A 23,625-nucleotide genomic window follows, 5' to 3' on the forward strand; every position below is an offset into this window, starting at 1 on the left:
GCCATCCTGGAGCATCCTCCATGCTGAGCTGGCACCAGCAGCATGAGTGGAGGAGGTTGGGGCTGGAGAGGGAGAGCAGCAGTGAGGGCAGTGTTGGGGCACATCAGAGCTCCAAAAATGGGGGCACGGACACAGGCTGTGTCTGCCCCATCCCTGGCAGTGTTGAAGACCAGGTTGGAGGGGCTTGGAGCAACCTGGGCTGTTGAGAGGTGTCCCTGCCCATGGCAGGGGGGTGGGACTGGATAAACTTTAAGGTCCCTACAAACAAAAGCAGTCTGGGATTCCTGGGAGTCATCCTGGGTCCTTGGAAAGAATCAAGGGATGAGGAACCAACTCACTGGGATGGGGAACCATCTCACTGATAACCCCTAGGAGAGCTGACATGCCTGTGTCCCAGCCTAGATTTTCTTTGGTCCATGAAATGAGTGCCTTGTTGGATATTTACCTTCACCCAAAGCCATCTGAGATGACAGAAGCCAGGCAGGAGCTGGAGGAGAGCAGCAGCTCAGGGCTGGGCAGGGACAGCCAGATGAGGACAGGGGTTCTGCTTGGGAAACACTGTAGTGAAATGAGGCCATTAGGTGTTGCTAATTACGAGGTGGGAGGCATGAGCTTGTGTTAAGCCCACCTGTGCCCAATTAGGGCTGACCCCAGCTGTGCATGAGCAGGATTGGGGGGCCAATAAAAAGTGAGGTTCAGAGTGCAAGCCCAGCTCAGGCTCCAGCTCACAACCTGGGCACTGCTCGGGTTTGTGCTGGGTGTATGAGCACCGGCCCTAACCTGATTGTGCCACTGGAGCACATTGGGCACAGGTGGGCTTAACATAAGCTCACCCCTCCCACCTTGTAATTAGCAACACCTGATTGCCTCATTTCACTACAAAACACAGCTGGGAACCAGAAGAAATCAGGATCAGAGGGAACTGCTGTAGCAAATAACATCCTACCCGGGGCAGCTGATAGGAACCTGCATGAGGTTCCATGCACCAACCACTGAGCTCAGAGTTTTGCCCAGGCTGCTCCTTTTTGCAGGGTTTGCTGTAATAAATACACAGTTAGCTCCTTGGAGGTGTCTCCCTGAGGACACATCCCTGTTCCAGTGCTGCCCTTACCTCCTCAAACGCTGTTGGGGTTGTAGCACAGCAGGTTGAACTCCAGGTTCTCATCCCAGTGCCGGAGCAGGTCAAAGAGCTGCTGGGCTGCAGCTTTCACAGTGGCCAAGCTGTATCCCTCGGGGAAGTCCTGTTGGCTCAGCCACAGGTTGGCCTTGGCTGCCACCAGCTCCCACTCGATGAAATAAGAAGCTGAGCTATGCTCCAGCCAGGCCAGGGCCACTGCCTTGGCCCAGAGCATCCCCTCTGGTTCTGTCTGCTGCTGCAGCTCAATGTCAAAGAGCAACTCTTGGACTTCAGACCCATCCATCTCCAAGCCCTCACCACAGTTGGTTTGCTGGTGGGTTGAGGCCAAGGTGCTCTCTGGGCGGATGGCAATGGTTGGTGGGGACAGTTCCTTCTCATCTTTCAGGGCTTTGGAGATGCTTTCCACCGTGCTGCCTGAGAAGTGGCGAAGGTGGGCAGTGTCCTCAGGATGGCTGCCAGCTCCCTCTGGCACTGCTCCTAGGGGGATGTCTCTGGTGGTGGGACTCTTCCTGTGGTCATCAGGAACCAGGAACTGCAGTCTGGAGCTGAGGCTTTCTTTCTCCACGGAGGGGTTGGTCCTCTTGGTGCTGTAGGAGCTGGAGGGGCTGAGGGCCAAGCGGTGGCAGGCGAAGGGAGAGGTCCACTTCAGCTTCTCCATGGGGATGTTGACAGCAGCAGAGAAGGCTGAGTTCATGAGGAAGGCACCACAGGCCAGCTGTAGAGATGCCTGCAGGAACAGTGGAAGCAGACAAGCTCTAAGATCCCAACTGCTTCTGGCAAGTTCAGCAACAAGGTGTGCGTGGGTGGAGCAGCTCTCCACCTCCATCAGAAATAGGCATCAGGGACAGCAAGAAGCAGGATCTGGGGAAGATCCCCGTGTCCCCTGCCCCCTGCAGCAACCATGCAACCCCAGCAAGACCCAGGGAGGAGCAGCTCACCAGGGGAAGGTAGTCCATCTTCTCATTCTCGCCCTCAGAGCTGGCTTCACCCACTCTGCTTGGATATTTACTCATGAACCTTTTGGCAGCTTGAGTCAGCAGCCTGGTTTTATTGAAGGTCAGCCTGCAGGTAGGACAAGAAAGTGGCCACCACCTCCTGACACCCATTCTTCCCTGCAAAAACCACTCCTGGTCCCCAGACCCTGGCATCACGCTGGGTTCTGGCTCCTCTGGCCCCGGTTTGTGTTCTCATTGGACTCAAGGAGGTGCAAGACCTCTGCTAAGGTCAGAGGGACATGGAGCAGGCCCATACCTGGCAGCACAGAGGCTCTCAATGGATTCTGGTACTTCTGCAGAGGCAGTAGGCAGCTTCTGTAATGGCCCTGGGAAGAAACAGCAAAGCTGGGGGTAAACCGAGGTGCTCCAGGAGAGAGAAAGGGAGCAGAGCCCATGTGTGGGGACATGGAGTGGCTTGTTCTGCTGCTGAGTCTCTGGCAAAATCCTTCCTACCACCCTTGCCTCATTTTTCCCAGGTGGATACTGAAATCCCTGCACACCCCTGGGGACAACCTATACCAAAGGCCCCATCAGGCTCTGTCCTTTCAGCATAGATAGACCCAGAAGGTCTTGTGCTCACAGGCCTCATTTTAGGACAAAGTTCTCTACAAACCCCCCAAACTCAGCAGAAGTGTTTGGTGAAGAGCCCAAATCCCAGTCAATGCACCCAACATCCCAGAAAGTCGTGCCAGGCCCTTGCTCTACCTGGGGGGACACCAGTGGAGGAAGGGGTGCTGCAGGGTGCCAGGTTGCTCTCCTCTGCATCTACAACAGAAGAACCACATCAAAAGAGAAAAAAAAAAAAAAAAAAAAAAAAGAAAGTGGTGTCCCTCCCTCATCATCTGATTAACGAGCCTTGATCAGGGGTGGTTTTCACTCTGACAATGCCAGAAAAGGTCCAACCCAACTCATCTTCATGAGGGGAGGGTTTGGTGACAAGTGAGTGGTAGCTCCTTGCCCCCGATGAGAGTTTCATCCCCTGTGTTCTCCACATTGCCAATGAGGTCACAAGTGTTGTCAGCAGCCACTGCTGTGGTTTGGGAGTTCAGGGGAAGCTTCTTCCCCATTTCAAGGAGATGAACTCCCTCCAGACACATGTCTGCTGAGCACCACAGTCAAGGAGGAAGGCAAAAGGAAATAAGACCAGAGATGTTCCAACACAGACTGCTGAGATCTGTAATACCAAGAACCACAAGGATGATCAGAGGGCTGTAGCACTTCTCCTGTGAAGACACTACAAGAGTTGGGATTATTCAGTCTGGAGAGGAGAAGGCTTTGAAGAGACCTTATTGTGGCCCTCCAGTATCTGAAGGGGGCTACAAGAAGGCTGGGGAGGGACTGTTTAGGATGTTGGTAGTGATAGAACAAGGGGTAATGGATACAAACTAGAGGAGGAGAGATTTAGATTGGAAGATAGGAAGAAGTTCACCAGGAGGGTGGTGAGACACTGGCACAGGTTGCCCAGAGAGGTGGTGGAAGCCCCATCCATCCCTGGAAGTTTTGAAGGCCAGGCTGGATGGGACTCTGAGCAACCTGAGCTGGTGGGAGGTGTCCCTGCCCATGGCAGGGGGGTTGGAACTGGATGATCTTAAGGATCCCTTCCAACCTTGAAAATTCTATGATTCTAAGAAGGACACAAAGCCCCAGGCTATCTTACTCATACCATAAAATCCATTGTCTTCATTCTGGCTGCAAGTTGACTGGGGATGCCCAGGGGAAAATCCATGATGTCTTCTGATGCCTGAACTCAGTCTACGCTGTCTGCCTTGCTTGGATGCTGCCCCTTGGCAAGAGAGAAGGGAATCAGCAGTGTGAGAGGCACTGGCACACACACCCCAGCAACGAGACCCACAGAGAAGAGCTTGGGCATTTCTGGGCACCCAGACACCTAAGAGGAGACCTCTTGGCTGGCCATGGGAAAGAAGTTCTGGCCACCGTGAGCAGCAGGCATGCTGTCAGGCTAAGCCATGGCCTTGGGTGAACAGGTCTGGTGGGTGCCCAACTGAGCTATGGATTGGTCAGGTTTGCCCTGAGCCAGATTTCTTGGGTAAGACTCCCTCCCAGGATGTTCCATCCCTCAGCCAGCCCTATGGTACCTGTGTGGGTGTACTCAACAACAGTAGGCAGGTAGGTGTTGGTGCTCAGGTCCACTGGCATGAACATTGTGTACTTGCTGATGATGTTGCAGGCCTTGCTGGTGTGGACAGTGTTGATCTGGTACCTGCGCCCAGACCCTGCCATGGGACAAACAACAGGATTGGAGTTCACCGTGGCCCCTATCTGGCCCAGGCTGCCCAGAGAAGCTGTGAATGTCCCATCCCTGGCAGTGCTGAAGGCCAGTTTGGATGGGGCTTGGAGCAACACGGCATAGTGGAGGTGCCCCTATTGGAACTTGATGATCTTTGAGGTCCCTCCCAACCCAACAAGTCTGGGATATCTCCAGATGTTTCTCCACTGCCTGCCCTTGTACAGAGCTGCTGAAGCTGCTGAGAAGCCCACCCCAGCTAGGAGCTGCCCATACCATGCTCGATGTCACACTCCTTCTCAGCGAGCTGCTCAAAGTCCCGGATGACTGACTTGGCTGCCAGGTGGTGGAAGGTCTCATTCCACAGGTCTGTGTCACCATCTGCCTGGCTCTCTTGCTCTTGGAAAAGTGGGTGGATATCAAAGGTGACCTCCCACTGCACAGGTTCGTTGTTCCTCAGCCCTTTCACCATCACCTTGCAGAAGGTCCTGGGAGAACAGGAGGAGCCATGGGAAGCACTGAAGTCTAAGTCCTGGGGTTCCCAGTCAGAGGAGGTCTCTGTTTCAAATGTGAAGGGAGGATGCTGGGCAGAGTCTGCAGAGAGAGGAGAGGTGGAGAATTAATCCCATCCCTGGGAACTGAATTCCCCACCACCACCATGAAACTGCAATTAGAAGAAAAGATTGTGGAGAGACCTTAGAGCACCTTCCAGTGCCTGAAGGGGCTCCAGGAAAGCTGGGGAGGGACTTGGGACAAGGGCCTGGAGGGATGGGATGAGGGGGAATGGCTTGGAACTGGGAGAGGGGAGATTGAGGTTGGACATTGGGAAGAAATTGTTTGTTGTGAGGGTGCTGAGCCCCTGTCCCAGGTTTCCCAGAGAAGCTGTGGCTGCCCCATCCCTGGCAGTGTTGGAGGTTGGATGGGGCTTGGAGCACCCTGGGCTGGTGGAAGGTGTCCCTGCCCACAGCAGTGGGATGGGAATAAATGGTGATTCTATGCTAATCAACACTTGACAAATGCCATATAGTGGCACCAAACACAACATACCACCTTCAAACCCCACCACAGATGGTGACTCCAGCCATGCCACCCTCTCTGCCCATTTACCCAGCTCCCTGGGGCTTCCGCTGTCCGATGAAGACCTCAGGCCAGTGCTAGCATCCAGTGGTCCCAAGACCCTTCTTGGAGGTGCCACGGGGGACTTGGTGTGGTGGCAGAAGGACACACAGCTGTGGTGGAGCAGGGATGGCCTCCAGGCACTAGCACCATGGATCTTGGTGGCAGAGCCAAGTGAGGTGGCTGGCAAGGGCTGAGAGCAGAGCAAAGGTGAGGGCTGGAGCAGGCTGCATGGACCTGCTGAGTCCCTTCTGATCCCATCTCCTTCCAGCCCCATCCCAGTGGGAGATGCACCAGCAGATCCCTCTCCTCCCAACATGGCTGGGTGTCCCCAAGGGACCCTGGCCTCAGGGGCTTTTTCCCCAGACAGGCAGAAGGTGAGAGATGAGTTTCATTCCTCCAGACATTTTAATGACTTCACTTGCGTATCAAAGGAAATAAGAGAGACAGGAAGATCAAGAACCAGTTGCTTAGTAACGGGAGGAGAGAGGCGCAGGGGATGGGGAGAAGGGAGGTTTTATCTTTTTTTTTCTCTCTCTCTGTCTTTTTTTTTTTTTTTTTTAATTATTATTATTACTAAACAGTTTCTCCACTTTCAGGAGACATGATTTTCAGCCCCCTCCACCATCTCCTGTGCCAGGTGTTCTGCTACATGGCTGGCAGAGCCACTGAGCTCTGACTGCTCCTGTCCCTGTCCCAAAGGGCTGGGGGAAGGTCCCCCTAAAAGGGACAGCTTCTCTCTCTGTTCCTAGCACAACACCAGCAAGGGAAAGAGATGGTAGGAAGGGGTGAATCTCAGTGATGGATGGAGAGATGTTTTCTCTGGGTGGCAGGTGAGATTGTGGCCTCCATCACCCCTGAATTTTTAATGCTCTATGAAACCACCAGCAGAAATGGGAGGCAGGCAGCTCCAGGAGCTACTTACCAAGCTAAGATGAGCTATTAAGAGCAGATTTAGTCACAGAAGCCACCTTCCCATTCCAAACCTGGTCCTCTCCTGACCCAGTCCTCTTCCCAGCCAGAGGAAGATGGTCAGAAACAGAACTCAGAGTTTAAGTTGCCCATTGTGGGCTCTGACCTTTCCATCCCACCACAGTGAGTGTGAAGATGAGCTGAGGGCTCACACCCCTGGAGGGGTGGAGGCTGGCCTGGGCACTGGGAGAGCTGCTGGGAGCCCTCCCATCAAGGGGGATAGCAACACCAGGCTGCAATTCATGAAGAGCATGCTCATGGGTTGCTACTCCCACAAGAAGGGGGTTGGTTCCCTCCCTGCCATGGTGCTGAGCATCCCATGGGCAGGAGGATGCTCTGTGGACATTCAGGATGCAGTCAAGGTCAAAGGATCCCTACAACCCACCACAAGTTTCCCTTCCTCAAGTGATGTTCTTCACTACCCTCAGTGCTGCAGTGGGAGGGTGCAGTTGTCACCTTCCCTGGGGAACTCTGGTCCTCCTTCCCCTTACACCCACCTCATCTCCAGCTCCCAGCCCCCTCCCCCCAGACTGATCTCTAACCCACAGCAGAGGAGAAACCAAAGCCCCAGACATCCCTGCTCTGGGTTTCCATGGGAACAAAAGTGCTGCTGATTCTCCCAGCACTGCAGATGCTGATTGCAGAGCAGAGCACCCTGGCAATACCAAGGATGGGAGAAAACCATCCCGACCCTTTCACTCTCTGCAACTTCCTGAGAGGAAGTTGGAGCCAAGGGGAGGTTGGGCTCTGCACCCAAGGAACAAATGACAGGACAAGAAGTGCCCTCAAGTTGCCCAGGGAGGTTTAGGTTGGAGACTGAGAATAATTTCTTCCTGGAAAGGGTTGTCAGGGCCTGGCACAGGCTGCCCAAGGCAGGGATTGGGTCCCCATCCCTGGAGGGGTTTCAAAACCCTGGAGATGTGGTGCTGAGGGACATGGGGTAGTAGTGGCCTTGGCAGTGGTGGGGGAATGGTTGGACCTGATGAGCTTCCAGCCAAAACAATGTGATGATTTCATGATTCTGTAAGTGAGGACCAGACTCTTTCCCTTGTCCACCTGAGCTTTTCCTGCTGCAGGATGCTGGCTTCTGCATGCAGACAAAGCCTCTCTGGGAGGAGGGGGTCACATACCTGGATATCCACCTGCCAGGGCTCAGGGCTGAGCTGCTGCAGGTCCTGTGGCTGGGTTTTCCGGAGGGGATTTTTCACCAGGTCAGTGCCAGGATCGCTGGCTGTGGGCACCTTCTTGAAAGGCTTGTGGTCAATGATTTGGGTTGTGCTGTAAGCCCTTCTCCTGGAGAAAGCCTTCACCTCCATTCCTGCCGGGTGGGAGAGAGGATCAACTCCACTCTGGAGAGGAACCAGCCAGCACCACCCTCCCTTAGCTCCCTGTGGGTCCTCCCAGGGCTGAGGCAGCCACACTCAGTCCTGCTTAGTTTTAAGCAAAGCAACTAAACCATGAAAGGAAATAATAATAAAAAAAAATCCTACAGCCAAAACTCCTGGGCATGTCAGGAGAGTAGACTGGGGAGGTTTTGTCTGAGCAGTTTTCAGACAGAAAAAGCCTGACTGCATTTCCCCAAACCTCCCTGGAGGAGACAAAAGGTTTACTAATTAAATTTCATTAGTGCAGACATTCTGCTGTCAGAGTGAGAGTAAAATTTCATTTGGGGAGGCACGATTCTGCATCACTTCTGACAAGGTTGAGGGGATGAGCAGTATCTCTGAGCATCAGTGCAGAACATCCCCTGGGTTACAGAGGTTTCCTTGCAACATGGAAATGCCACCAGCTCTGTGTGCCACCAGCCACTTTGTACTGCCTGTTGCTGACACAAACACCAGCAGAATGCAATAAGGAGGGGTGACACCCTGGGGACAAGGCTTTGGAGCCATTTCTCCCCATCTCCTGGTCTTGAAAAGCAATGTCAGGGCTTGCAGGAAAGTGACTGCTTGGCTGGACAGACTAGCTGGGCCACCACCCCTTTGCTCATCCTTACCTACACACCACCTTGGGAAGTTTGTAAATTGTGGCCAAAGCTAGAGCTGCTTCGAAAATCTCCAAGGAAGGCAGTTCTCCAGGGCTTCAGTCAATCTCCTGACAGGTTTGGATAAAGCATCCAGACCAAACAGATTTACTGAAGCCTCAGGAGATCCATCATCCCTCCAGCAAACCCAGCTGGCTCTCCATAGAGGTTCAGACAAAGAGGGTTTGTTGTCAGATGAGCAAATTGACACAGGAGCTTGATCAGAAAAATCAGAGAATCCCACCCACGCTTGTACAGAGGCAATTCTCACGAGTGTCTGTGTCTGATTCTCCCCCAGGTTCTCTGCCAACCACCAGGTGATGGGGGCCATGCTCAGCAGGACAGTAGCTTTCCCCATCTCTGGAGTGGTTCCAGCTCTCCCCGTCTGCTCCCTCCTCCTGGGAGTGAAAGAAAACAGAGCTGCCCGACTCCTGGGACCTCATCATGCTGTAATGTCGCCTCTTGTCCTGGGGGAAAGAAGAGTGAGAGGGCAAAGCAGGTCCCACCACTGCCTCCAGCAGCCAGCAACCCAGCCACGAGCCACTGCTTTGGTACTGAGCTCCTACTGCTCCCCAACATCTCACCCACCATCTCCCTCAAGGCAAGACAGCAAGAGACACCTCCTGACCATGCACAAAGAGCCAGGAGGATGGCTTGAGCCCTGAGCCAGCCCCACCAGCATGGACTCACAGACTGGGGATTGGAGATGTATGGGGAGGTGTCACAGATGATGCTGTAGCTGACAAGGTGGTCACCAGGGAAGAGGCAACTGGTGCTGATGGGAGAAACCAAGACCTCAGTGCTCTCAGGGAAGATCCACTCCACAGACACATCACTCAGGACTGGTGCCATTGCTTTCTTCAGAGATTTGATCATCTGAGGCAAACAGCAGAGGGGAGAAGTTAAGCAGTGGGCATTGGGGGAAAAGGGAAAAATTTACCAAATTAATCCATCAGTTGATTCCTACTCTCTCCTGACCTTTTACTGCCGTCTTTTAGGCTCCCATCCCAGCACCCCAGCCCCTGGGCAGTTATGCCAAGGCCAGCAGAGCAAACATCATAGAATTATTGAGGTTGGAAAGGACCCTTAAGACCATAGAATCATGGAATGGGTTGGGTGGAAAAGACCTTAAAGACCACCTAAAAGACCACCTAGTTCCACACAGACACACACCCCCAGCTCTGCTATTTTTGCCACTGGTCCTGGCTGGCCCAAGCCACTGCAGGAGGTCAGCAATGCTCTGCCAGCTACACATGCAGAGAACACTAATATCCATGACCATCTCATGGACAAGCCCACCAGGAGCCATGTCCAAAAGCTTCTCTGCCCACCAGGGGAAGAGAACACCAGGTTTAGAGGCAGAACAGCTCACACCTTCTCTATTTTTCACTGCTTGTTCAGGAAGATGCACCAGGCTGTTTCGTAAGGCCATTAACTGATGCCTCAGACTGCAGAAGGCTCTGAGCTGCACAGCCTGCAAAGCTCTTTATTAATAGCTCTCTCTCTAAAAAAAAAAAAAACCAAATCAAAACAAAAAAAACCAAACACCCAACAATGAACCTCTCTTCACCATCTTTGCTTTTAATTTACATCAGAAATGCTGATGCTGTTCTGTCCTAGAGCAGTTTCTGTGTGGTCCAGGTTCCTGCAGAGGGGGGGTGGGGGTGTTAGTGCTCAACTCTTTCTTTTGAGATCAAGGCACCAGCTTTTTCTGAGATATTTAGGAGCTAAAGACCCAAATTCTCTCTGGGTTTAATCATCCAGTGGACGACAGGCACAGAGGCTTTGAGGCAAAGGGGTTGATTCAGTCTTGGTGGGAATGAAGAAGCTCCCTGCCTTCCCTTTCAAGCTGGCTTAATAGGCAAATCTCTGGCAGCTTTCTCCTCTTCCCTCAAACCCTGGGAGCTTCTTGCCTGAGCGGGGCTGAGCCTGACTTCAAAACTAATTGGCTGCTTGGATGGTGGCTCCTCTGCCCTCGCTCTTTCATCTCCTCCTGCTCGCTGAGTGGGAGTTGGAAAAGCAGCAACCTGAGATAGAGAAGATTGGTTTGCTGAGGCTTGACCTCCCCCCCTAGGCTGAGAGAGTTGGGGGTGCGCAGCCTGGAGAAGAGGAGGAACTGGGAAGACCTCAGAGCACCTTCCAGTGCCTGAAGGGGCAGGGGAGGGGCTTTGCACCAGAAAGGATAGTGACAGAACAAGGGGCAATGGTTTTAAACCGAAAGAGGAGAGATTGAGGAGAGATTTTTGGAAAAAAACAACCAACTTCACCATGAGGGTAGTAAGACAGTGGAACAGGTTGCCAAAGGAACTTGTTGATGCCCCCTCCCTGGCAGTGTTGAAGGCTGGATGAAGCCTTCTGCAACCCTAACCCATTCTATGATTCTATGAACTGGAGCATCCCCAGAGACCTCAGCATGGGCTGCAATCTCTCGCCTTCCACCAGGAACTCAGCGATGCCCCTGGAGACACCAGCCAGCCCCCCAACCAGTCTCCTGCAGGCATTGGGCCCAATGCCAAAGCTGTAGCACCTGCAAAGGGACAGGGAGAGTCAGGACCAGGGGGTGAAGTCATCCCAACCACATGCAGCTCACCCGCTCCCTGCAGGCAGAGGAAAACCCCTGTCTTGTGTTATCCCACTGTTAGGAAGTTCTCCAGCATGCCTGGAGGAAAATAAATCAGCTCCTCCTCTTTTAGGTGGCTCACAGCAAGATCAGGAATGGGCTCGGAAGAGAAATAGATGGACAATTGATCTGGAGAAGGCTGCAATGGGAGGAGATCTTAGAGCACCTTTCAGTGCCTGAAGGGGCTCCAGGAAAGTCAAGAAGGGATTTAGGAGAAGGGCCTGGAGGGATGGGATCTGGGGAATGGCTTGGAACTGGGAGAGGGGAGATTGAGGTTGGACACTGGGAAGAAATTCTTTGTTGTGAGGGTGCTGAGCCCCTGGCCCAGGTTGCCCCCAGAAGCTGTGGCTGCCACATCCCTGGCAGTGTTGGAGGTTGGATGGGGCTGGGAGCACCCTGGGCTGGTGGGAGGTGCTCCCCAGGTGGAACTGGATGAGCTTTAAAACCCCTTCCAACTCAAACCCCTCTGTGTGGTTCTGTGACCCCGCTCTGTTTGTCTGACCTCGAAGCCCATTCCTGAAGAGCAGCCTTCAGCTGGGAGGCTCAGGGGCTTCCCAGCAGAACCCCAAGCCCTTGTGTCTGGCTGCTTCACTGCCAATTCACCTCCTTTCCCTGATGAGTGTCTGTGGTCAATAGCACTAAAAACACCGTAATTACCTCTGCTCACAATTAAAATAAAGGTTTTCTGAAGGAAAAAGGAATCAGCCAGCCAGGAGAGGCTGGATTTGGGCTCACTGAGCCAGGGTTAGGTTTGAGCTGAAGGCTGGAAACCTAGAGCTGAGCTGGGTGGGGATGGATAGAGTAGGAAGGCAGCAGGGATGGACTTGTAGATGGGGATGGGTGGGATACAGTGTTCAGTCAGGGCAGCAGACACCTAGGGAAGAAACCACCTTGGGCAGCAAACTCCATCTGCAGGAGGGGCTTTCCTCTTAGAGGTTTTTTAATCCCTGTCTGGCTGCAAATCTTAGGTCAGCCTCATAGCTTCTTAAATCAGTCTCTGCTCTCCTTTTGAGGCAGAGGCCATTCATGCACCTTGGCTGAGCCCTGCCCTCCAGGGACACCTGAGACCATGCTCCAACTCTGGCTGCATCCTCTGTCAGAACAAGGGAAGTGTTCCCTGTACAACTGGGCAGCAGTTAAACCTTCATTTAATTAAAAAAACAAAAAAACAAAAAACAAACAAACAAACAAAAAATCCCAAAGACACAGGAGCTTCTTTGGCAAGCATTGAAGTCTGAAGGATGGAAGAGGAATCAAATTTTCTTACATTTTCCTGCTGTTTCATGCCCCTTAGAGAGGCAGAGGAGAAACAAGAGCAGGCTGCCCTCAGGCTGGGAGCTTGATGCACAAATTAGCTGCTTTTTACATTGCTCTCTTTCAGCTTATTCAATTCTGAGCAGTCCCATCCTGGAAGCAGCTGGGACCGGACCCAGATGTACTTTAAAAAAAAAAAAAGAAAAGAAAGGAAAAAAACCCAAAAAACCAGCAACCCGGCAAGGAAGATTGTTGGTGTGTCAATCTCCCCTAGCAGGAAGCATCAGACAAGAGCCTGTGAAGTTGTCAGCCCAATTATCCTGCTTTTGATTGTTTAAAAAGCATCTGAACTTCTGGGATCTGTTCCAAATGCTTTGAGGTTCTCCTGTGGCTCATCCCAGCAATCTCTCATTGCCTCTGTCTCTGAAGTGGGGAACATCTGCGAGAGGTGGAACATGGTTTGAGAAGAACATATCCCAGGCTTTCAGCTCCGGTACCTGGTGGAGCAGGAGTGGTTCTGCAGCAGCTCCAGGACCTTCCCCGTGTTGCTGATGGCCCCGTTCATCAGCAGAAAGAGCAAGCGGGGGTGGCCCCTGTGGATGGGCTGTCGAACAACCCACCTCAATGGTGACAAGACGTTGGTGCCACCCATGTCAGCTCGGATCTTCTTGATGCTCTCGCAAGCGATGGCCAAGCTCTCCTGTCCAAAGGAGCAGCAGAATGCTCAACCTCCACACCAGCACCCTCCCAGCACCCAGGAAATGTGGCTGTCCCTTCACCCACCTCACAGTAAGCCTGGCTGGAAGGAAAGAGGGTCTTGAAGGTAGAGCCAAACCCAACGATGTTGAAGAGACACGCTGGCATCAGGCTCTTAAGGATGACCAACAGAGCATCCTGGAGGGTGGAAAGCAAGCAGACATCAGGCACACCAAGTCCCTCACCAGCTGCTTGAGTAAGAGCTCTTCCCAAACCTTGCTATGATGCCTTATTCCCACCTGCATTTTAACAACAACACTGCTTGTTTCCCATGATTTCCTGCAATGAGAGAGCACTGTACATCACTCTCCTCTTGACAAAGACCCCTAACAAGCCCTGAAGCAGTGAGGAGAATGGGGAGCCTCCAAAAAAACCCCAACCAACCAACCAAAGAAACCCGGCCAAACAAAAGAGCTGACCAAATTTTTCTGTGGTTTGTTTTGCTTTTTTTTTTTTTTGGGGGGGGGGTTGTTTTTTGGTTTGGTTTGGTTTGGTTTTTTGCCTGTGATTAAATTTGTGCTTGCAATAGAGTCCTGCAGCATGGAGCTGGTGGGTGAGAAGCAGAGTGTGAAATTGAGAAGTGTGACACGCAATGCATCTCAATGTCCAAACCTGCAGAAAATAAACAAACAGCTTCAAGTTACACAGAAGCAGAAACCTCCCACATCCCAAATTCTCTTTTATTCATAGCTGGCATCAATTAAAATAGGAGAGACAATTCTCAGCTATTTTCTTTACCAGAGGTAAAGAAACCAGAGGTGGTTATCTAACTTGTCTATTCCTGGGCTTTACATAAGGGAAGAGCAATTTAAATTGTCTCAGACACAGAATCATAGAACGGTTTGGGTTGGAAGGGACCTTAAAGATCAACCAGTCCCACCCTGCCATGGTCAGGGACACCTCCCACCAGCCCAGGGGGCTCCAAGCCCCATCCAACCTTCAACACTGCCAGGGATGGGGCAGCCACAGCTTCTCTGGGAAACCTGGTCTCACCACCATTTTTGTAAAAAAATTCTTACTTATTTCTAGTGTAAACCTGCTCTCTTTCAGTCCAAAGCCTCTTGTTCTATCACAACAGACCCTACTAAAAAGTGTCTCCCTTTCTTTCATGTAAGCCCCCTTTAAGCACTGGAATTTCACAAGAAGGTCTCCCAGGAGCCTTCTCTTTTTCTTCTCTTCTCTTCTCTTCTCTTCTCTTCTCTTCTCTTCTCTTCTCTTCTCTTCTCTTCTCTTCTCTTCTCTTCTCTTCTCTTCTCTTCTCTTCTCTTCTCTTCTCTTCTTCAGGCTGAACAACCCCATCTTTCATGGCTATGGACAACTCCTGGATGGAGCTTGTGCTAGGAGCAATTGGGCATGGGCTACCCAAGGGTTATGTTCTGCTTGTCAGGGCAGCAGGAGCAGTTAAGGGTGGCAGGAGAGGGAGGCCAATTGAAAGCCAAATGCTTGGGAGTGATTTGGTTCTTGCCATTTACCAATACAAACCCTAGAGCAAGCCCTGAGAGAAGAGATGACTGGGACTGGTGGGTCTGATAGCTCAGTCAGGTTCCTCACCCTGGTGAGCCTCGTAAGTGAGAGCTGGAGCTCTGCAAATCAGCAAAATCACACACATGAAGGCAGCTGCCCCTTTGCCAGGCCCCCGCGTGCTTGAAACCAAGTTGTCAGCTCAGACCTACAAGAATATATTTATACCCCTGCTTCCCAGATGGCTCTGGGGATGTCAGCTCTTCCAAATCTCAGCACTGACATCCCACCTCAGAGCTAACTACAAAAGGGAAAAAATAAAATAGAAAAAAAAAATGCAAAATTTCCAAACATTTCTGGTAAAGTGGGCATCTAATGCCTGCTTCCTGTTCCATCCAGGAGAAAAGTTTCTTGCTTCTGGTGGTGAATATTGATCTTGCTACATTCAATATCTATACATCAGCTCCATCAGGAGAGACATTTGCCTCTGGAAAAGGCAGTTCCTAGTTATCAGTCTTGTTTTGCCAGGGAGTCCACCCAAGTGGACCAGGTACCTCCTCTGAAATCTCTAATATCTCCCAGAGATATTTTTCCAGGATGAGGACAGCCTTTTCCCTGTTTTTACAGCCTTCCTGCAGGTGGGAGACCCAGTTTAGGACTTCCCAGATAAGAGCTCTGTCCCTGCAAGGTTTCCATTCCCACAGGACAAACCAGACCCCTGCAAGGCTGCAGAGATTGTGGGTGCCCAAACTCAACAAAGCAAAGATTTGTCCTGGGGCAGAGATGCCTCTTGATCCCCAAGCTCCAAAACATGCTGAGGGAAGGGGAGATCTCCAGGAATCAGAGATAACCCAGATGCTCGGTGGATGCAGGGACAGGGGACAGGACAGGACCTGTTGCAGCCATCCCTGGGCTCCCCACATCCCGATTCTTGCTGCTGGAGGTGGCTGTCCTCCGGCAGTTTCCATGGAAACCAGAGAGAGATGGGTGAGGAGATGGGCTGAAAAATGCTCCCAGCCGCTTGCCCTGGGTGCTGAGTCCTGCAGCCCTAGCCAGGGAAGCATTTGGGTCTAAATCTGGGTGGCACTCACGTTAGGAAAAAGCATAGGAAGGATAGCTGGGGACACACCAGCTCAGTGAATCTTTCCAGCATCCAAATGTAACTGAACCCCTCAGGTGAAGCCCATCTCCAGGATTCCCTTGCTGTCCTCAGGGATGAATTCACGACCTCCTCTCAGGTGGACACAATATTCATCAAGCTATCAGGACTTACCTGGCTCCAAAAATCAAGCAAGGAACCTTCCAAAAGAGCTTTTGCCACCTCTTCTCACTATAACTTGCCAGCTGGCAGGTGTCAGAGAGCAACCTGGCCTCCAAAGAACATTAAGCAGGGAAAATTATAATTACTGGAGTGATTCCTCTTTGATGCACAGAGCAGTCCCCAAACAGGGGGAGACACGGGCTCAGGACAGGAACCCCTCCAGATCCTTGGGCAGCAGCACAAAGCCAAGCCCAGCTCTTGTGGGCAAAAGTAGAGGTGGGTGAGAGTCATATCTGACTGGGGAACCTCAGACCCACAAAATATCATGACAAGGCCTTTCCACAGCCCTTTTATTTATCCAGAGGTCTCAGCACACCTCTCCTAATCCTCCACCAGACTGCTGGTGTGCATTTGTGTTTGAAAAATGGATGCACCATGTTCAAAAGACTTCTGTCAGCAAAATGGTCTCTGTGTCACCCTGAACTGTCCCTGGCAGCTCCCTGAAGGTTTCCCACCAGGCAGCAATTGCCCTGAGCCCTCCTGGAGACAGGAAGAACATGGAGAAGGGGTGCAGAAGATGAGCAAGCCAGGAAAGAAAACACCTTTGCATCTGATGTGCTGATGGGAAGAAGAGGAACAGAACAGGGGAGAGTCAGCTTCACTGCAGGTACCTAACAAACCCCACTGATGGAGATGACTAAAACTCCAACATATAATTACCCCCCATCTCTTCATAATGAGCATTCATCAGCACTCAGCAACCCCTACTGCTCTCTCAAATTCATCCCTCGTTGGCAGGAGGGATGTGTGGTACCTTGACACGGTTGATGTTCATGCCACTCATGCTCCTGCTGCGGTCTACCAGGAAGATAAATTCTCCTTGGGCTTTCTGGAGGTCTGGCTGGAAGGTCATCAAGTCAGGGCAGAAGTTAAGCATGATGACAGGGTGGTGGGGGATGTCCTTGTTCAGCCGCTTCCAGATGATTTCTGTCTGCAAGAAAGGAGCTTGAGAGGTTGAATTTTTTGTCCCTTTTCCATTGTAGGAGGATCAAAGCAGGGCTACCAGCCCAGAGATGTAAGTGTGTGGCCTTTTGTCCCAGCCTCACTGGTGAGAACACCTGTGCTGGGCCATGGAGATGCTTCTAGGGGGAAGGGGACGTCTGCCCCTTCCCAGTCACCCTCACACTTTGCCCAGGGGAAAAAGGGTTACAAAAAAAACCTAAACCAGAGACCTCTGCACACACAAATGGAAGGCTGGAGAAGAAATGAAAAAAAAGATCTGGCCCTGCCTGGCCCTGATTCTCCAAATATTTCCTTAGATCCCTCCCCAAAATGTGACTCATTAGCACACGAGCACCACACTGGAGGTTTTGTCCATGGTGGTTCAATAATCAAATGCCAGACACTGCCCTCAGCACGCTGCATTCACTGCTTCCATTCCTTCTTGCCACCTCTGGTTTGCTTTTTATTTCCTTTCTTTCTTTTTTTTTCTGCCTGTTTCTTTCATCATTTTTCTTTGTAGGGATTGAAGCAATTTGCAAAGCTGATGGGGTCACTCAGGACACGGTGTGGTAGGAACCCCTGTGATAAATGTCTCTGCACTGCACATGGCTCTAATGGCTCTCTGCCTTCTGCCTCAGTTTATTTCAAGGCTCAGTCTCCATTTAAAATGTGATTTTCCTTTTCTCCCCCCTTTCAAAAGCTGCTGTTTCCTTGTTGGTTTCACCAGGAATAAACCAGACCCCAGCTAACCAGGCTTGCTTTCTCCAGCCATGTGGCACGTTCCTCCATCCACAAGCTAACAACTAACTTTTAGTTTATGTAACTCTATGAACACAAGTGACCCTATGGATCAACACATGCTCAGGGTCTCCACTTTGGGTTGAACTGCCTGAGTGCTGCTTCTCTGACCCCTGTGGAAAGACAGTTCCCATCTTGGGAACCAGCACCTTGCTGGCCCCCAGCTCTCCCTCATCCTCCCACATTTCATCGTGATGCTTCAGAATATAAATTCATCCACCCTCTCCCAGCCTGGAGAAGAGAAGGCTGCAATGGGGAGACCTTAGAGCACCTTCCAGTGCCTGAAGGGGCTCCAGGAAAGCTGGGGAGGGACTTGGGACAAGGGCCTGGAAGGATGGGACGAGGGAGAATGGCTTGGAAGTGGCAGAAAGGAGACTGAGGTTGGACATTGGAAAGAAATTGTTTGGGGTGAGGGTGCTGAGCCCCTGTCCCAGGTTTCCCAGAGAAGCTGTGGCTGCCCCATCCCTGGCAGTGTTGAAGGCTGGATGGGGCTTGGAGCACCCTGGGCTGGTGGGAGGTGTCCCTGACCATGGTAGGGGGTAACACTGGATGAACTTTAAGGTTCCTTCAAACCTAAACAAGTCTGGGATTCTGTGAAATCCAAGGGCTTTTTTAACCTCCATTTTCCCCTAGCCACATGACATTATCTTGTTCAACATCTTTCCCAGTGTAGGTGTTTATCACAGCATCCTTGCTGCCTCTGGCCAAGGACCAAATTGTGGCCCTGCACCTACCCACAAATTCCCTTGGGGTGTTCCTGGGGACCCAAGACATAAAACCCCAAGATAAGCCCATAAGCTGGATTTCCTACTGACTTCAGAGGGAATTTTACAGCAAGCATCTGTTTGCTGGGAGCTGCTGCTGCAGGTCAGCCAGAAGAGCAAACATCTCACCCATCTCCTCCCCTCCATTCCTCTCCACTCATTAACCAATTACAGTAAACTCATCCAATCGTTTTGACCATTAGTTGATTTCATTCATCCCCCCATCCAGGCACCCAAGGCTTTTTGCATAACAAACTGAGGGATGAGAAGGAGTTACCACTTCCCGCTGAAATCTCTGGGCTCATTCTCTTTGCCCCATGCCCTGCTCTGAGCAGCAGCACTTTCAACCCACCCCAGATATTCAGGGCATTTTTTTCTCTGCTTTTCCCTTCTCTGTGCAGTTGCTTCCTAGTTCTCCTGGGGCACCAAGGTGGGTTTTCTGTAGGGAAATGGTTCTGGAATGATCCCTCCCCTTCCCTGACAATTTGATGTGCTAAAAACACAGAAATAATTAGAGAGCCATCTGAGCTGCAGCGTGGGAGTTTCGTTTCGTTCCACCTGCTGAACACAATGAAGGGAAATGTTTGCCATGCACAGTCCTCATCCCAGCCAGAGAAACCAAAGGGGAAAGGAAAAGGAAGAGGGTTGGTGTGTCTCTGGTGAGAGGAGGAATCTCCAGATTCCTCAGCAGCACAGGGAGGCACCTCAGCAGCAGGTTTGGGGTGGCTGACAAGCAGGGGACCAGGCTGAGACACCTGGAGAAGGAGTTTAAGGGGAAACCAGCATCTTTGGTGGACAATGAGAACAGAGGTGAATGTGCACAGGGAGCTGGAGTGACACATGTGTGCCTTAGGTGGAGATGCCCACCCTGGATACTCTGGCCAGTCCACTCCACCATCCCAGCCACACTGGTGTGGCAGTTCTGAATTCACTCATCACTCCCAGATCACTGACAGACAAGGTGCAAACCCCAGAGCAGATATTTTTCTATTTGCTAATCAGCAGAACAAAGAGAAGTTTCTCCTGACTTGCCTTCAGCTCAGCTCATTATGCTAAGTAAAATGACTTATTTCTCTGACAGCTATCCAGAAACAGTAAACATTTACTGAGCAATTAAAATAATATTTTATCCTATGTCACTGCAATAATTATAATACCCTTAATGCTCAAACAATGCACCTATCTAATTATGCTATGCTAGACTGGCACTAATTATACACACACATAACCGTCTCAGAGCTTCTTCCATCCTCACTGCAGAATTTTCCCCTCTCCCTCCACCAAAACCCCTCTCTGAGGGAGGATGAGGCAGTGCTGACTGGGCCACTGTAACATCTGGTACTGGAAGAGAGCAAGCAGTCCCTGGCACAGCTCCAGTCCCGAGGAAAGTCTCAGCTCACCCCCGCAGCTTTTGCTTTCTCACCTTTTTCTCAGTGCTGGGGTCCTTCTTAGTGGCTTTAATGAAGTCACTCTTTCCCTTCAGGTGGTGCTCATACTCTGCAGGGGTCATGTCACCTTCTTCCATTAAGATGTGAGGCATGTGGGGTTCTGGAAATGCAAGAGTGAAGAAAAACAGCCTCACCTAAAGCTGAGTTTTGCAAAAAGCTACCATCAGCTGTGAGAACAGCTTTGAGCATCATGTGTGATCTTGAGAGGGTCCAGAACTGCGTCCAGCCTCATCCCAACAAGATTTGCAAAGCCAGAGCTGATCCATCCCTGTGGTGGAGGGTTTCAGGAAGGGACAGAGAAGAAGCAGAGCCCACCTACCACTTGGGTGGATCAAGATCTCCACGGGCCTGTCAAAGGTGTGTTTGTTGGCCAGGGTGATGATGATGCTCTTGGCAGAGTGAGCAGAGGGGTCAGCATCTGCTCGGAGCTCATGTGTGGGGCTCTCAACTCCTGCCCAGAGAAACCAAGTTGCAAGTTAGGGACAGAAACAGGGTGGCAAAGGAAGCACATTCATCACATTAACATCATCACGGTCCTGGTAAATCCAGCCCAGCACTATTAATTTGCCAAGAGACTCCTGGCTTGAGGGCACAGAGAGGGAGGAAGAGGGTAGACATTGCCCTGAGGAAGGGATCAGAGAATCACTGAACTGGTTCAGTTGGAAAAGACCTTTAAGATCATCAAATCCAATAGTTAACCCATCACTGCCAAGGCCACCACTGCCCCATGTCCCTCATCCCCACATCTCCAGGGTCTGAAACCCCTCCAGGGATGATGGGGACTCCAGCCCTGCCCTGGGCAGCCTGGGCCAGGCCCTGACAACCCTTTCCAGGGAGAAATTGTTCCTCAGCTTCAACCTAAACCTCCCCTGGCACAACTTGAGGTTGGCTCCTCTTGTCCCATCCCTTCTTCCTTGGGAGCAGAGCCCGACCCCCCCTGGCTCTGGCGTCCTCTTGAGCAGTTGCAAAGAGCCAGAAGGTCTCCCCTCAGCCTCCTTTGCTCCAGGCTCATCACTCACAGTTCCCTCAGCTGCTCCTCACAAGTTCTCCAGACCTTCTCCTTGTGCTCCAGACCCTTCCCCAGCTCTGTTGCCCTTCTCTGGACACACTCCAGCCCCTCAGGGTCCTTCTAGTCGTGAGGGGCCCAGAACTGACCCCAGGATTTGAGGTGCAACCTCAGCAGTGCTGATCCCTGCCCTGGTCCTGCTGGCCACACCAGCCTGGAGCAGCAGGACAGTCCTGTCTCTCCCACCTGCCAGCAGACAGGGTCCACGGATCTCCAGGTGGAAGCTGAACTCGTACTCAAAGGGGTTGGTAGCCTCGTTCTCCAGCAGCTGAGCCAGGCAGAATCTGCTCCCTTTCTCTGGGCTCCCTGATCCCCAGTGGTGTTTGTTGCTGTCGGTGAGATGAACCCCAGTCAGCACCCTGCACGTCTTATAGACCTCCTGCTCTGCCAGTCCTGCATCTTCCCCCCCCCCCTGACCCCAGACCAGTCCTAGTGGTTTCTCATACATTGGGAGCTGGTGGCTGGAAAAACTGCTGGTGTTCTCCAGGCTGGGCTGGAGGATCCTGGGGACACACACAGCTGGCAGAATGACCCTCATAGCCCCACTTGGCAGTGTCTGCAGCTCAGAAGAGGTGCTTATGAAGATTGAGATGCTTTCCAGAGGAGGAATCATGCCCAGGTTAGCCACAAAAACAGTCCTCTCCAAGTCCTCATCCATCATGATCCTTCCTGTATGGAGAGATGACCACACCAGAGAGATGTGGTGTCACAACTGTGGGAAATGCTCCTCCCCAGGGCTCCTCCATCCACCCCAGCTCTGGATTAAATCCTCCAACCAGTTCTCACTGTAGATATTTCTGTAGAGAGCCTTAGCCTTCTGCTCCACCCTTTTGGCCATCCAGTGTTTTCCAGGATGTTTTCCAGAACACTGGGACACGAGCACAACCCAAGTCTCTCTCTCATGAGGAGGCTTCCCTGATGCTCTCCTGTTCAACTGTCAGCCACCCCTTGCCACCTCCTCATCTGTCTTTCCCCTCATGCACCATTTCTTCCATCCCAAGTTTTTCCATCATGGAGGCTGCATCCATCACCACACACATCATCCATCTTGGCTTTGTCTTTGATCTGCACCGTGATAGCACGTCGGGACATGGCCGCCTCGAACCCCACGACAGTGGTGCCCTCATCCAAGGGGTAGATGAAGAGACCTGCCAGACAGATGGGATTTAGTAACACCAAGGACTTGCTTGGACCCACCAGCCAGGACAGCAGGTCAGCTCCCTCTTGGCCCTTCCATGAGTCCTCCTGGATATTTCACATAAAAAATTATTTTCCTGGACCACTGAGGATACAAACAGGGACACAATAGAATCTGAGACTCATTTGGGTTGGAGGGACCTTAAAGATCATCCAGCCCCAGCCCACCCACTGGAGTTGCTCCAAGCCCCATCCAACCTGGTCTCCAACACTGCCAGGGATGGGGCAGCCACAGCTTCTCTGGGCAACCTGAGCCAGGGGCTCACCCCAAATAATTTCTTCCCAGTGTCCAACTTCAGTCTCCCCTCTCCCAGTTTCAAGCCATCACCCCTTGTCCTATGGCTCCATGCCCTTGCCAGGAGTCCTTTGACTACTCCTCCAGTGAGCATCTCAAGGTTTAAGACAGAGAGAGAAACCAAATACTACCAAACCCATGTCTCTAGAGCTCCCATGGTTGTTCTTAGAGTGAGAGCTCCACCCCTCAAAACTTGCCTTCAAAAGCTTGGCTTCTGGGTTGCAGTAGGTGAGCAAGGCTGTCATCCCAAAGGCATAGCCACGGATGCAAGACGTCACCTCTGAGGCAGTGAGGGGGACCGAGGAGAGGGTGGTCTGGTTAATAAGCCCTGGCATCTTCCTGGGGGTCTGGTGGTGATGGTGGGGTCAGCCAAAGTGAGCTGGAGAGAGGTGGAAGGGCTAGAATGGATGAGGAACCCCAAGCACCCAAAATACTTCCCTTCCCCCACCAGCTCCTTTGGGCTTCTGCAGCACTGAGGACAGAAAAGTGACTGAGGTACCTGGGCTTGACAGATCTACTGGTGAAGCTGGGGATGGAGACAATACCCTGTGGGGAAGACTCAAAGCAACCTCTTGCTGGTGCAAAGGAGAGGGCTCAGATTAAACCTGCCTGGTGGGGACAGGCAGCCCCAGGGGTCAGCACTGCCATGGTGGATCATGCACCTCACCAGCTCCTGCACTGATCTGCTCCTTGAGCTTGGGCAGAATAGATCAACACTTCTTTTTTTCTGGCCCTCCCGAGTCTCATTATCCCTCAAACTGAGAAGTTTCTCCAGGATAAGACCACAACCCTGGGAGTTTTTCTTCAGCTTTCAGGAAGGCAGAGCCCTGCACCCTCCCTTCCATGCCTCATGTCCTCCTTGTCCTCCTGCATTTCAGCTCAGCTGCCCCTCATCTCCAGATCCCTTCTCCAAAGGCTGACTCATCCTTCCATTCTCTTAGCTGAGACATTTGGATGCAATGCAGCTCCTTCCGCCAATTACATTCCAAATCTTTTCCCCCACCATCTCCAGCATGTTCTCCTCTGATCAATTTCATCTCTCCCAAGACCCAAAGTTTCAAAGGAGACCTTTCAGCTAGCTCTGGGGCTACATCAGGAGAAGTTGCTAGGCAGCAGTTCTCCATGGCTGGCTCTGCAATGCTTCATGCCATGATTTACAAGGCCCAGGAGGAGCCCACAGAAATGGAATCCATCAGGAGCTCATTTTCTAGCAG

The 23,625-nt window shown here is 51.8% G+C and overlaps 1 protein-coding gene across 1 annotated transcript; it reads right to left on the reverse strand.

The window, feature by feature from the left end:
- Positions 1-1,115: 1,115 nt before the first annotated feature.
- Positions 1,116-22,746, reverse strand: VWA5B1 (von Willebrand factor A domain containing 5B1). Its single transcript, XM_030463432.1, is given in 19 exon segments — positions 1,116-1,865; positions 2,077-2,200; positions 2,390-2,459; positions 4,230-4,367; positions 4,655-4,972; positions 5,486-5,687; positions 7,597-7,784; positions 8,761-8,956; positions 9,180-9,367; positions 10,904-11,016; positions 12,861-13,063; positions 13,147-13,257; positions 16,656-16,832; positions 19,829-19,953; positions 20,173-20,304; positions 21,106-21,248; positions 21,366-21,646; positions 21,958-22,067; positions 22,605-22,746. Coding segments are annotated over 19 exon segments (3,711 nt in total).
- Positions 22,747-23,625: the final 879 nt, after the last annotated feature.

This window comes from Calypte anna, chromosome 21, assembly GCF_003957555.1.
Source record: "Calypte anna isolate BGI_N300 chromosome 21, bCalAnn1_v1.p, whole genome shotgun sequence".
In the NCBI taxonomy this organism is placed as follows: Eukaryota; Metazoa; Chordata; class Aves; order Apodiformes; family Trochilidae; genus Calypte; species Calypte anna.